Source organism: Zootoca vivipara, chromosome 1, assembly GCF_965207765.1.
Source record: "Zootoca vivipara chromosome 1, rZooViv2.hap1.1, whole genome shotgun sequence".
NCBI classification, from domain to species: Eukaryota; Metazoa; Chordata; class Lepidosauria; order Squamata; family Lacertidae; genus Zootoca; species Zootoca vivipara.
In genome coordinates, this window is record NC_142582.1 from 77,968,502 (window position 1) to 77,982,544 (window position 14,043).

Here is a 14,043-nt window from a genome sequence, read left to right on the forward strand (position 1 = left end):
AAACCAACCCATGAACAAACACATTTGAAACAAACACTGTAGCAATTGTTAAAAATAATGAAACATCGCTTGTAGAAAGTTTCATTTTACCTATTGATTTTTGTCTTCTCACGGTACCTCGTGGTACACCCAGAAATGGGCCTTGGGAACTCCCAGGGACTGTTGGTGGCATCACAGCAATCCCTTGTCTCTCATACATAGACTACAAAAAACAAAAAGAAAAAATAATTGTACCTGAAGCCATAATTTAAAGTTCTGTTTCATTCTCACATATAGGCCTGGTTTACACAATAGCTGGTTTACACAAGACAGGAGTGCCTGGCGTGCTATGGCCCATGGGGTCACGAAGAGTCGGACACGACTAAATGACTAAACAACAACAACACACAATACCTTGGTTCCATGTCTTCATTGTCACTTTCATGCCTGCCTACCTATCTATCTATCTATCTATCTATCTATCTATCTATCTATCTATCTATCTATCATCTATCTATCATCACTACAGTGGTACTTAATTCATTCCGGAGGTCCGTTCTTAACCTGAAACTGTTCTTAACTAGATGTGTGCTTTTGCGAATGGGGCCTCTTGCTGCCGCTGCACCGCCAGCACACAATTTCCGTTCTCATCCTGGGGCAAGGTTCTCAACTCCAGGTAACTCTTCCAGTTACCACTGTATTTCTATCTCTATTCCTGACCATGTCATGAGGTGCAGATTGCATGCTGGTGATTGGGGCAGATGTGAATAGTGTGGTTAGTAATGATGTAATCTGGCCTAGGCAGATGGATTATATGTTATTGGAGCAGAATGGTAACATCAAAATACATGCTACAATTCAAATAAACATGTAAACTTGGCCATAGCTTTGATATTCACTTCAAATAGTAAGTGACAATTTGAGAAAAAATACGGTACATTATACTCTACACAATTTGGCCAATATTTTGAGACATCCAAAATATTTGTTTCAATGGATACTTGGGAAATTGGACAGATTATTTCTATATTACACAGGAAAATGGCAACACAAAAAGGAAGGTTTGATAAACTAGTGAACGATGAGCTTTTGCTATGGAGGGGGTAAGCGTTCCTTTATATTTGTACTCAACCGGCAAAAGAGAAAGCCATTTCTATGGATCACAAGTTTATTTCTTACAACTGATCTTCTTCCCGAGCTGTCCATACCTGTCTGCCACATATGATGGCTCACAAAACCTTTCATAGTGGCATCAGGAGTTGCAAGAGACCCTCCCCCAGTCACTTGCAGTAGCTACAATGTTAAACATAGGTAAGGGAAGGATCTATTCAGAACCTGACAACTGGGATGAAGGAAAATCTGGCTAATGGTTCCAAATAAATTTGTGGACTACAATATGTCTAAGAACAGACATCCCATTTGAAGAAAAGCACTTATAGGAAAGGATTGTTATCTTCTTCAAATGGTGGTATATGCTGCCGTACACATAGGTGACCAGAATATTGCAAAGCAATAACTGAGAGTAGAAGCCATTAATGTAGAGCAGGTAAGGCACCATTCAAAACCCTGACTTGTGTCTGAGATCAATTATTAGATCAATTATCCTGCACGCCTCTCCTAAACATTTCAAGGTAGGAAAAGGAGTATAAACAAGTAAGCCATAACATGCTATCCAGAAATCAACAGGTCTATAGCCACAATGTGCTAGTATTCAGCTTTGGTATGAACAATCTCTTTCTTCCCCCTTAAGGAAGAAACAGAAGTATATTGTTAACTCCCCATGAAGCCTTGATAGATATGGTTCCTTAAGGGAAAGGTATGGGAATTGAGGTGATATCCACAGAGGACTGGGCAGGTGGTACAAACTGTTGGACAAGAGTATAGCGCAAGACCGCAGAATCCATCCCTCCAAGGAATGCAGGAGGGACAGAAACTTGTCGGGTCTCTTCTCATACTAGGCCTGCATGCCAGTTTCTTGTCTGCACCTTGGTATGTGCCACTTGTGTTGACATCAATCAAAGAGCCAGAGCTCCCAGGATTAAGGAAGTTTAGCAGTGCACCCAAGAATAAGCAGGAAAAGGAAACACTCTACAATACAATACAATCACATTTATTCAGAAACCACAGAACAGAAATAGAAACTTGTTTTCCTTGCTCTTTTACAGGGAGTAATAAAGAGTTAACAACCTAAGGTATACACAGTGAAAGGATAACGTCTTCTATTAGAAGACCTCACTAGTCTTCTCAGGTGACCTCAACAGTCCACAACACATTGACCTCAGATGGGATGAAAGAGTGCATGCAAGGACTAGAGAGTTCTTTTAAAATCCAACCACCTAGATGAGGCCCAGATGAGGGTTATTTTGGTTATCTTACTACATGTCAGTCCATCAATGTAATTTCTGCAATTTTGTCTCCTTCGTCCTTGCATCCTTGCTATATACCGTGTTTCTCCAAAAATAAGACACCTCAAAAAACAACAACACGGTGGCTTATTTTCAGGGGATGTCTTATTTTTTTTATTAAGTATGGTACAGTTTAACCTACAAGGTTAAACTGCCTATCACTATGGCTTATTTTCGGGGTATGGCTTATTTTCAGAGTATGGCATATTTTCGGGGTATGGCTTATCTTTGGGGTATGGCTTATTTTCGGAGAAACACGGTAGAACAGACAAGGAGAACCCTGAGAATATGGATTAGTGTAAGTAAAATAAAAACTAAAACTCTTGGAGCTCCACTAATGTTCATTAAAAAACAACATTATCCTAGCAATTTAGCAGGTTCATGCTTTTACTCATAAAGGGCAAGATGCACACATTATACTTTGCCAGTAAACAGTCCTTTGGATTCTTACTTTACAAAGCATAACCCCCGAGTGAAAAAATTGATCTGTTGTCATTTTTGCAATATCTGTTTCTAACTAATAATAATAATAATTTATTATTTATACGCCACCCAGAATGGCTGGGGAAACCGAGAATATTAAAATACAACAATCTATTAAACATTAAAAGCTTCCCTAAACAGGGCTGTCTTCAGATGTCTTCTAAAAGTCTGGTAGTTGTTTTTCTCTTTGACCTCTGGTGAGAGGGCATTCCACAGGGCAGGCGCCACTACCGAGAAGGCCCTCTGCCTGGTTCCCTGTAACTTGCCTTCTTGCAGCAAGGGAACCACCAGAAGGCCCTTGGCACTGGACCTCAGTGTCCGGGCAGAGCAATGGGGGTGGAGACGCTCCTTCAGGTATACTGGACCAAGGCCATTTAGGGCTTTAAAGGTCAGCACCAACATTTTGAATTGTGCTCGGAAATGTACTGGAAGCCAATGTAGGTCTTTCAAGACTGGTGCTATGTGGTCTCTGCAGCCACTCCCAGTCACCAGTCTAGCTGCCGCATTCTGGATTAGTTGTAGTTTCTGAGTCACCTTCAAAGGTAGCCCCACATAGAGTGCATTGCAGTAGTCCAAACGCGAGATAACCAGAACATGCACCACTCTGGCGAGACAGTCTGCAGGCAGGTAGAGTCTCAGCCTACGTACCAGATGGAGCTGATAAACAGCTGCCCTGGACACAGAATTTACCTGCACCTCCATGGACAGTTGTGAGTCCCAAATGACTCCCAGGCTGCGCACTTGGTCCTTCAGGGGCACAGTTACCCCATTCAGGACCAGGGAGTCCTCCATACCTGCCCACCTCCCATCCCCCCAAAACAGTACTCCTGTCCCCGTCCCCCCACAGCTGTACTGTGTGACCCAAGAGTTCACAATTTTTTCATTTTAATGATAGATTTGGCACTGTCCTCCAGTCCAGAACCTAGACTCAATTCTTTTCTTAAAAAAACAACAACAAAACACAAATATAAAAGCAATACATGTATCAGTGTCTATTTTCCTCCTGAAAGAAGAATACAGCACATCTGAAGAAAGCCCATCTCCCCTCCCCAACTCCCTGCAAAAGTGCAAAATGCTTCAGAGGAAGTAGATGCTAAACGGCTGGAATTTTAGGTGAGGAGGAACAAGACTGCTGAATAACATAAATAATTTTATAATGCATAAGTAGTGCATAGAGAATAAAAGTGAAAATGATTATTTTGCAAATGAATAGTGGGAGAGATAAGAAGTGGGGTTCATTCCATAGCTTTACTGAAAGGCCAGCTCTATCAGACACCTCCTGTCCCTAAACTGATTCCATCCTGCCTTGTCATGATAATAACTAGTATTTAAACTATAAGAATTGGCCTCTGAATTTTCCCACCCTTCATCCCCTGGACGCTTTTCCTTCTGTGCTGTTTCTTTTTTATTGTAAGCTGACAGACAGGGACCATCTTGATTGTATGCAAGCCACTCAAGGAGCCTTTTTGGCTGAAGACTGGGCTATAACTTTTCTAAAGAAATTTAAAATTAAAAAGAATAATTTAGAAACAATGGGTTGGGGAAGAGAAGTTGATGTGGACAGGTAAGCTTAGGTGTCATTGGCATATTGATATATAATACCTCCTCACACTATTCCAGTGCAGTCTCAATTCTTCAAAAATATTCTCAAGAGATTATGCTTCTGTCCTCTGGCACAGGCGCGTACAGAGCCTTTCTGCTGCCCGGGGCAGCAACCCGATCCATCGTGACGCATGCGTCGTGACGTAACGTCATGACGTAACGTCACTACGTCAAGACGCATGCGCACAATGGAGCAGGTTCCTCGCACGTGCGCACTACGGATCATATTGCCGGGGGCGGTGCTCCAGCGTCTGGATCCGAGGATCCCGATGCTAGAGTGGCGCCGCCGACAACCCAATCCATAGCACGCTTTGTGCTTCTTCCTACTCAGGCGGAGCGGTGAGGGGTGTCAGCTCTACCTGAGTAGGGAGAAGCACAAAGCGTGCTATGGATCAGAGTGCCACACGCTTTGTGCTTCTTCTTACTCAGGTGGAGCGGTGAGGGGTGTCAGCGGCCACTGCTGACGCTGCTCTCTGGCCCACCCTTAGCCTCCACCCCACCAGGAAGAGGCAAGGGCCGAGGCCAGCAACATTGGGGCCTCCGCGATGGCGGTCGTGCCACCGCTGTAGCGGCAGCTGTCTGTGGAGGGGGCACCGTGCTGCCCCCCACAGAGTAGAACCCAGGGCGCCCGCCCCCTCGCCCCCTATTGCGACGTCCCTGCTCTGGCACTTTCCTTTCTGCAATAAGCTAAATCAATAAAGGTTCTGTAAACATCTGCCTCAAGCACCTGAAAAACACAGAATCAGAAGTTCCTGAAGTGTTACAGGGAGCCACAGGATGCAATGCCATCTATTGCCCTGCAAATTGTGGCTGAAGGAGTTAGAGTTCAGAAACTGTATCTTATACAGTGAAGTAAACTGCTATCCCAAAAGCTTACTGGAAAAGGGAAAACTTTAGATTAGCTAGAAGTATCAAAGGCAGAGCTGAGCAAGACAACCAGAAGTTTCATATTTCTTTGGCATGCCTTCCCTGAGGAGGAGAATATTTATTATTCCATCCAACTGAGGCCATTACTTCCTCTATGTTGTCCATCATCAACCAGAACACACAGCAATCCAACTAACAGCAGGTCAGTTTTCCCCTTAATTCTTCCTGCCTCGGTAGGGGGAAATCAAGAGTAGCTGATGCACACAACTTGTACAAGGCAGAGCCATCCACACTAGTCGTGGTATTTGAACTTCTGAAGTCATATCAAATTCTATGAATGACAGTATTTGTGAAATAGGTGGCAAATTTGTCATTCTGGACAGAACCTATTTCTTGGTCTGAGCAGCATTTCTGATGGGAAGGAAAAGAAATACATCATACTGCACTGTACAATGACCAAATTTAGGAAGAGATATAAGCTCATTATGTGTGATCCTTGGACAAGATCTGATTCAATATTTAGATCTATTTCATATCTAGACATAGTCCCATTGCACAATTACAATAAATCATGAGGAAGGTTTTGATCTTGATTTCCAACTTTGGAAACTAGCCATTAAAAGGGCATTTGAATATACCATTGCAATGGATCCAGTTCAAGAATATGGTATAACGAAGGTGTAATTTTACAGTACACTAATATATCACACTTATAGAGGTGCCTCTCATTGACTTCAATGGGACTAACTTCCAAGTAAATTTTCCTAGGAAAGAAATATTAATCCGTTACAGTGAGGAGAGTCATTCCAGAAGGCGATCATGGGCACAAGTCAGAATAATTAAGGATAAGTGTGCAAAAAGAAAAGGAAAGCTTGGAGGATTATCCTCTGCTATTAGGAATCTGGAAAGATCTTAATTTAGTCAAGATCTCAGAACTCTTAAGTACATTTACAAGAGCCATTACTCACATTCATATCCGTAGCTGAGGGAAAGCATCTGCTGGAAGGTCGTTGTTTAATTGTTGCCACTCTTGAGTCCACGGCTGCATTGTCTGGAATTCTTGATGGCTTGGAAACTGGTACTATTTCATCAACTTTATCTGTAACACAGAAATATTTGCTAAAATAAATCCAATTTGTCCAAAGACTGAAAATCTAAATAATGCAAAGTGAAATTAAGAGTTTAACTTTTTTTTAAAAGATGCAAATAAAAAGGGGATTTTGGCAATTTAACAAGGCAATGCTTCAGCATCGTAAGTCGTGCAAGCCGAGCACTTTTATTGCTGCTGCGTAACATGCATGCTTTAGTTTTAAGCCTGCATGCATTTAATGTTTACTTAGTGTGACTCGAAAAACAATCCTCTTCTTCAAACCTTCAAAATGTGAAGGGAAAATATCTATATAGAAATGGAAAGAAAACCTTTAGAATTTTTACACCTGTAGAGCACTATTCCACACAGTAGTCACTAGAATGCTAATGAAATTTTAGACAATAATAGGTATTTTAAAGTGCTCTTTATGCTATTACTTTGTAACCTATTCCTGATGTCAGGCTATTAGACAAAACGATCTGGCACTGCTATAACAGGAATTTTTAAAGTCTCTTAAATATGCAAATACTTAATTTTCTATGGACTACTAAATGTTAAATGAATCATACTTAGGTCCAATGGGTCAAGTTTCAAATCTTCTTTAGAAACTTTGCTATAAGCCTGGCAATTAATATCTCAGGGCTAATTCTCATGGCCAAGTTGTTAGTAGCAAACCACTTTCTAAACTCTGGAGTACTATTTTCCTGCATTTGCCTATGAGGAAGTAGTCATGAAACATTTTGACCACAAACTCAGATGGTGTTACTGTTTGCCACAAATGTTCAAAGAGTGTGTTGAGTGATGACCATCAAAGTGTGATCTCAAAGTCATAGTATGACCACTTTGCTATGGACAAAAGGTAGGAAAACTAATCTGAGCTGGATAAATAAAAGCAGCCCATCACAGACAATGTCATGGAGAGAATCAGCCCTCAAGTTTTAAGTGTACTATAGAGGCTAACCACACAAATTTCATCTCTACCCTTTGTAGCACAGGAAAATTTGGGTCCAATAGGCACAATGCAGGATGCAACAAATTACAAATACAAACCAAAATAGAAGCAATCGATACAAGTGATTTCCTTTTAAGATGCAAGAGGAATGTTCAAATCTAGTGTTAAGCAACAACTGGATTATAGCATTACAATGGGTATCATCCCTTTAGGTTGAAACTGAGTCATTTTACTGATCTAAGATCACACATCAATTCATCCTCCACACTTGGAATAAGAGCCAACCATATACTATAAAAAATAGTCCTATATTCTTTCTTTGCCACACCTTCAGTATCAATGTTCAGAGAATGCAGTCTGATAATATATATGCAGTGGTGTTTTTTTAACATTTAGAATATCATAGCAAAGTTAGCAAAATATTCATCCTAACCACAGGGCCCTGGATACTCGGCATATATGCATACATAAAAAGTTATGTAACAATTGGAAGAGACTCCATTGCCCACCAATATAATTTTCCCCCTCATATCTGACAATGGAAGTCTTAAAAGCATCATACTTCCCAACTGATTTTTTCTATAATTAAATACAAAATACCTGCATTGCAAACTGCTTTAGGAAGAAAGAGAAACTAGCCCATTAGTTACCAACTCAATACAGTCACCTCAATTTCCTACAGGCAATACCACCCGTGCAGAGTGTTGAAATAAGAGATTGTAATTAGATATGTAAGGGAAAAGGAAAATGGCTTTTACTGTAGCACATCTAGTTAAATGCAGAGACGCTTCCTGAACCAGAGCCCCGTGTGTGTTGCAATGTGCACAAGGAGCCCCTGCATGTGTGGGTTTCTCAAGTCACTGCAGTGGATGGAAAAGATCTATGTGCATATCTCTATCCATGTGATACCAGAGATGCCTCGACCACTGAAGTGAATGGAGAAGATCCCGTGGCTGGGTGAGTTCTGTGCGTGCATCAGAGCCCTTGTGCCCACAAGGGGTAGCTGGATCAGGGCAATGGTGTTTATAGGAATCACAGTTAACTTCTCTACCTGTGAAGAAAACTGTCATAGAAAAGCAGATTCTTAAGTCACTGAGAAGGCTCAAGATCTATTGCCAACATCATGGAACTGGACAATGCAATAGATTATTTGTAAATATTAATATCTTTCAGTATTCTATTTTTTGTTTGCCTGCTTTTTAAAGGATTCAAATGTGATAGATTTATACTCAATTTAGCAGAAATCTGAGTATTAATATTTCAAACTATGACTAAACCTTTCCAATTTGCAGTAAAACATAAACCATACAGCAGACTTCCCCAAACTGCGGCCCTCCAGATGTTTTGGCCTACAAATCCCATGATCCCGAGCTAACAGGACTAGTGGTTGGGGAAGATGGGAATTGTAGTCCAAAACATCTGGAGGGCCGAAGTTTGGGGATGCCTGCCATACAGGTTTCATCTTTGACATTTGGGTATGCTGGTATATCCACCACCAAGAGGGAAGATTTTTTGTTATGCCTCTCTAGTCCTGTAAATGATGCCACAAACTTTTTGCGATCAACAGTGAAAGATTTTGAAGATGGGAAGTATTTGTTACTCAATGTCTGCAAATAGTGTAATATTCCACATAAAAACTCATAACTTTTGTAACTGAAAAGACGCACGTAGCCATATTTCTAGCCAGACAATGAGAACTACAGGGAAATAATGAATAGGCTTTGACAGATACAAGAAAAAACCATGCATACCTCCATTATTTTGCAAGACAGTATTGGAAGTCTGATCCAAGCACTAGATCTGACTACAATATCAGTTTGCAGGTATTCGCTAACAAAATCTGATATTGCTACCACACATTGGGTTAGTGGGAAACTCTATCTTTTGTTGATCTTATTATTGTCAGCTCATTTCTCCTTGCCCTACAGCTTTTTCCACTCAAATGGCAGGTATTGCAACCCCTTCTAATCACAGATAGCTGAAACAAGTTGGAATGGGGAGGGGGCTTTGTATATTACTGCAAAGAATGGATTTTTGTGCTGATTTTTTTAATCACATACTGTACTGAAGTTGGGATGCAGTAAAACCCAACAAATTTAATGCATTAAATTTAGGGAGGAAACCTGGACTTTCCAACAATGGTTATGTTTGAACTGTAGTATATTTGTCAAATTCTGAATACCTCCCTCTCCAATTCCATCACACTTTTAGAGTGACATAGTGCAAATAAACACATCTTCATTATACTGTAGATCTAGGCTGATCTCAGGATGTTTGTGGAACTCCATGTATTTCCCTTTTCAAACATATTAATAAAAGGCTAATTTTCAAAGAGCTGTGCAGCTTGTTTTTGTTTTAGGACTTTGAAAGCTACATTGGAACCTTAACAAAATCCATTGGACTGGACTTGTGGGTCATACTTGCTTGTGACACATCCCCCTTGGTTGGTTTTTTAAATGTAATTTTGTAAGAATGTGCATTCTTGCATCATGATTCTTACATGCTTCAGTTTGAAATTTATTTATTTATAAAGGCATCTATTTATACGGTATTTTTCCAAGTACAAGACTAGGTTTTTCCCCTTAAAAATAATGTCAAAAATGAGGGGGCATCTTATACACGGGGCCATCTCCCCCCATTTTCTTAAATCTGAGTCCCCCAAAATAGGGGGTGTCGTATACATGGGGGCGTCTTATAGACGGAAAAATATGGTATATTGTGTTTAACAAACAAGAAATAAAACAGGCACAGATGGGGCACAAGTGGTATGCAGGTGTGAAAGGTCACCCCCGACAGACCGGGTGCATTTTGAGTTTGTGGTCAAGACAGCACACCCATGGCAGCTCGTCTCTCAGGACAGATACCTGAACCGTAAGTTGTGCCTGCATGAGGGGTTCGCCCACACTAGCTGCATTTCACCATTAGCCCAGTCACTTAGCAAAAAGCAGCCACAAGCAAATATTTCACTAAGCATATTATGGCTGGTTTGTACTGCAGCAAAATGCTTCTTGCTCTCAGGTTTTCTTCCGTCTGAAACAAAAGGAGGTGGAAGAGATGGCCCACAACCTGTTTAGATACAGCCACAAACTTGGATTTAGATACGGGCTTGATAAATATGCTCTCACAAATGTGCTCTTTAGGGAATTTAGCTCCAAAGTGAAACTGGAAAGTGAAGCAGGGCCTACACTGTGCCTGTAACAGTGGTGGCAACCACACAACCCAGTTTGGTGGTGAAAACAGGATGATCTCGAGTACCACTCAGAAGCCACTCTGTATTCCTTACATGCATCTAGATGCTTTTGTGTCCCGCTTTTTAACCAACCCACACAGAGGCAGTCCCAACAGTAATAAAAATGCTCTCCAACCAATGTGCATTAGTTATCTGCCTAGTGTGCTAGGACCACTCTTAGCCTCAGTAAATGAGGTGGCCTAAAGGAAGAGGAGAGATTTTCATATCGTCTGCAATGCAAAGCTGTTATTTAGACATTGTGGCACAGTGTGCAGCAGCGTGTTATGACTCTTAAATTCTGAGAAGGTCTAGCTACAAGGAAGGCGATTGCTTTGATCTGTAAGTATCTGTGATAGTATTAGGGACAGTTTCTCCTATGGTATTTCTTTATGTGATTCACATACAATAAATGCATTGCTATTTTCCTCTGTTTCTAAATCTCCAAACTTCCCCATGGGATAACAATGTTGCTCGCCAAACCATCAGTTCAACAAGGAAGGAGCTTTTGAAAGTGCCGTTCGTGTGCCTAGATAGGTTTGCTGGCACTGTTTTTGTACGAGTCACAAATGCTGCAATATAGTCCTGGCATGTTGCTTATTACACAACCCAGCCAAGATATGTAATTTCCACAAAATAGGCAAGAGATTAATCTGGTCAGACCCACAGAGGATAAGATTATTATCAAAAAAGGCACTTACAGGCTAATCCCAATACCTCAGGCCAGCATGCCAGAAACACCAGGCAAAGACTGATCGAACACAATTTCTGAGGCGAATATTGCCAAGACCCACATACTTACCAAAAACTCCAGAATGCCTGCTCAGAGGGAAAGGGGGAAGGGGGGATAATGGAAAAAGAAAACTCAAAAAACAACTGTGTCCAGAAATGATTTGTATTTGTAAGAAAAGCAATGAATGTCTGGCACAGTATAAAAAAAATGCTCTCATGAAGCTGAAGTGAAAGAACAGAAGCAAATGTTCTTCAAATACCAGTAGCACACATTGTTAACAATGCAAATATAAACTACAAAATGTAAGACTAATCTAGTCAGCCAGAATACAATGTTAGCCAAATGTAAAAATGGTCAAGTTCTGCCACTCATGGCCTTATGGCTAAGAATTAAAAGGACAGGCACATTAAAAAAAACCTTAAAAATACTATCACTAGTGTGATAAATTATTTTTTCTTCCCTCCCCCCTTTGCTTGGCGCATGGGCATGGGCAACGAGGCCCTTTCTGTTATGGCTCTCTGCATTCGGCCACTGCGACGAGGCAGCGTGGCTTGCAGTGTTTCTTGAGAGTCATTAATCCCTTCATCCCTTGGTAAGTATCCAGTGGGCATTGCCACTGCATCCTCGCCAGTCCACGTTGAGGCACTCGTTAACTCAACATGAGGGGTGGCTCTTTGGGAGATACGTGTTTCAAGGACCTGTGTCCTTGGTTGTTTGAGGAAAGCTAAAATCTCAGACAGGTAGTTATGGATGGCTCTTGTGGATGTAGCCACAATGCCTAGCTGCAGCTCCATCCGGCCCATGGACTGTGACATGAGACCCATGGACTGTGCATGCTCTCTCTTGATATTTTCCAGCAGCTGTACAATCCTACTATTGGTTTCCATTAATAACCTCTCCCCCTCTGACAGCTGAGTCTGCCCTCTCCAACCCCGATCCCTAGGGACAGGCTGAACACCATGGTGCTCTTCGTTCATTTCATCATTTCCCTCCACAGGAGAGTCACTCTCATATTGGGGAGTCCTACTGAGAGACTGATCCCCAGGAGATTGTATGTCCATTGTACACTGCGGAGTCCGCTCTGGTGTTGGAAATCCCTCAAAATCTTCCCCCAGGTTGCTGTGTGTTTCAGATGATGACAATGGCCATGGCCAGCTCTCTGTCGTTCTGGCTGGTGAATCTTCATCAGAAGCTGGCACCGAGGATTCTTGCTCTTCTGCCGGTGTGGATGGTGAACTTCCTCTCTGGTGCCTGGGCTGTCCAGAAGATCCAGGAACCTCCCCATCTTGCTGCCCAGTGACATCTGGCAATCAAATAGAGGAGCAACAACCACTGTATCTGAGGCCAGGCAGATGGAGGAATCTACATACATCGGACAACACACAGAAAGAAGCCAGTTGGGAAACCAGAGTGTTTGTGTTTGGGCAAATAGTTGGGCAGACTAAAATTTAGAGAGTGAAAAGTGCAGGTGGCACTTCATAAAATACACAAGGTGCTGCACCCATAACACATACAGCTGTACTGGATCCCAAAGAACATCTTCCAATACACCTTATTGTGATTGTGACAGTAAATGTCTGTGAACCTAGCAAAAAGCTCACCTATGCGTAGTGATGTCACAGTCAGAAATCTCTGTGATGAACTTTGAGTCAACTTTCCAAGCGACCTGAGCTTCCTGTGGTGTCAGATGTGCTCCACCACTGGCTTGTGTGGCAACTTTTGAAGCACTGGTTGCTATCTTCTCTTTTGTCCGGCGTTTCATCTCGCCCCTAAACTCCTTCCAGAATTATTGCCACAAAATCTGTGTGACAGTCAATCAAATTTATCCTGTGAACAATGTCTCTTAGGTCTTCTGTATGCATTCATTTCCTTTCTGTTAATATTAAACTGAAAGTAATTATGCACAATGGCATTGTTCACCAGGATGTTTTTTGTTTGTCTGAAGATAAATATTTCCCTTACACTTGCCCTGCTGACTCCTTGCCTGAGTACTTTTATAAAGAATTATATAACACGTGTACAATGCAGTTTACAAAGAAAGGTCAAGCATTAAATAAGGGCATTTGTCCATGTATGTTATTTAAATCCACATCTACTCTTAAGAAAATGTATCCCCAAACACTTTAAAATGATTATATATTGCATGCACTTTCTAACTAAGCAGTTACTTTATGCATTTTTATATATTATGCAGGCTAATGAAGAATGAGAAAATGTCCTAGGTTGGGGGGGGGGGAAATAAAGTAAGCCTTCTGCCTCTGGGACAATTTACCCATTCATATTTATCTGAGATGTCCTCTCAAATTATCATAATAATCAATTATTCAAAGTACATTTCCCAATCTTAAGCAAGATTTGTGTGTGAACAGCATGATTTTCACTAAGTCTACCTAGTAAACAAGAGTAACTACTACTAATCATTCCTGGTGAACTGGTTGCTCTGTGTGGTTGGTGCTAAGTAATTTGCACCTGCTTTGCAGAATCTCCAAATGAATTTGTATTTGGTTAGGTGTCACTCCTGCTCATTGACACACACCACATGCTGCTCTTATGAACTTAATTTGGAGTTGTGTATTTGCACCAGAGGGACATGGGTGTATGTATGTGTCTGATTGTAACAATGTTTCTTATTATTTCTTATCCTTTGAGATCATCCATGTTATTTTAGTGGGAGAGGGATGTTGGGGGTGGATCCTAGAGAAAACC

The 14,043-nt window shown here is 41.4% G+C and overlaps 1 protein-coding gene across 7 annotated transcripts in view; it reads right to left on the reverse strand.

Moving 5' to 3' along the window:
- Positions 1–14,043, reverse strand: part of SHANK2 (SH3 and multiple ankyrin repeat domains 2) — a 339,643-nt gene that overhangs the window by 24,631 nt on the left and 300,969 nt on the right. For 6 of the 7 annotated variants that reach the window (XM_088668511.1, XM_088668485.1, XM_088668502.1 and 3 more), the window contains 2 exons: positions 6,305–6,435; positions 91–202 (listed from right to left, as the gene is read on the reverse strand). In XM_088668511.1, the coding sequence (XP_088524637.1) occupies positions 91–202; positions 6,305–6,435 (243 nt within the window). Of the gene's footprint in view, positions 1–90; positions 203–6,304; positions 6,436–11,484; positions 12,641–14,043 lie in introns of those variants that run through there. The other variant, XM_088668515.1, reaches the window with a different exon arrangement.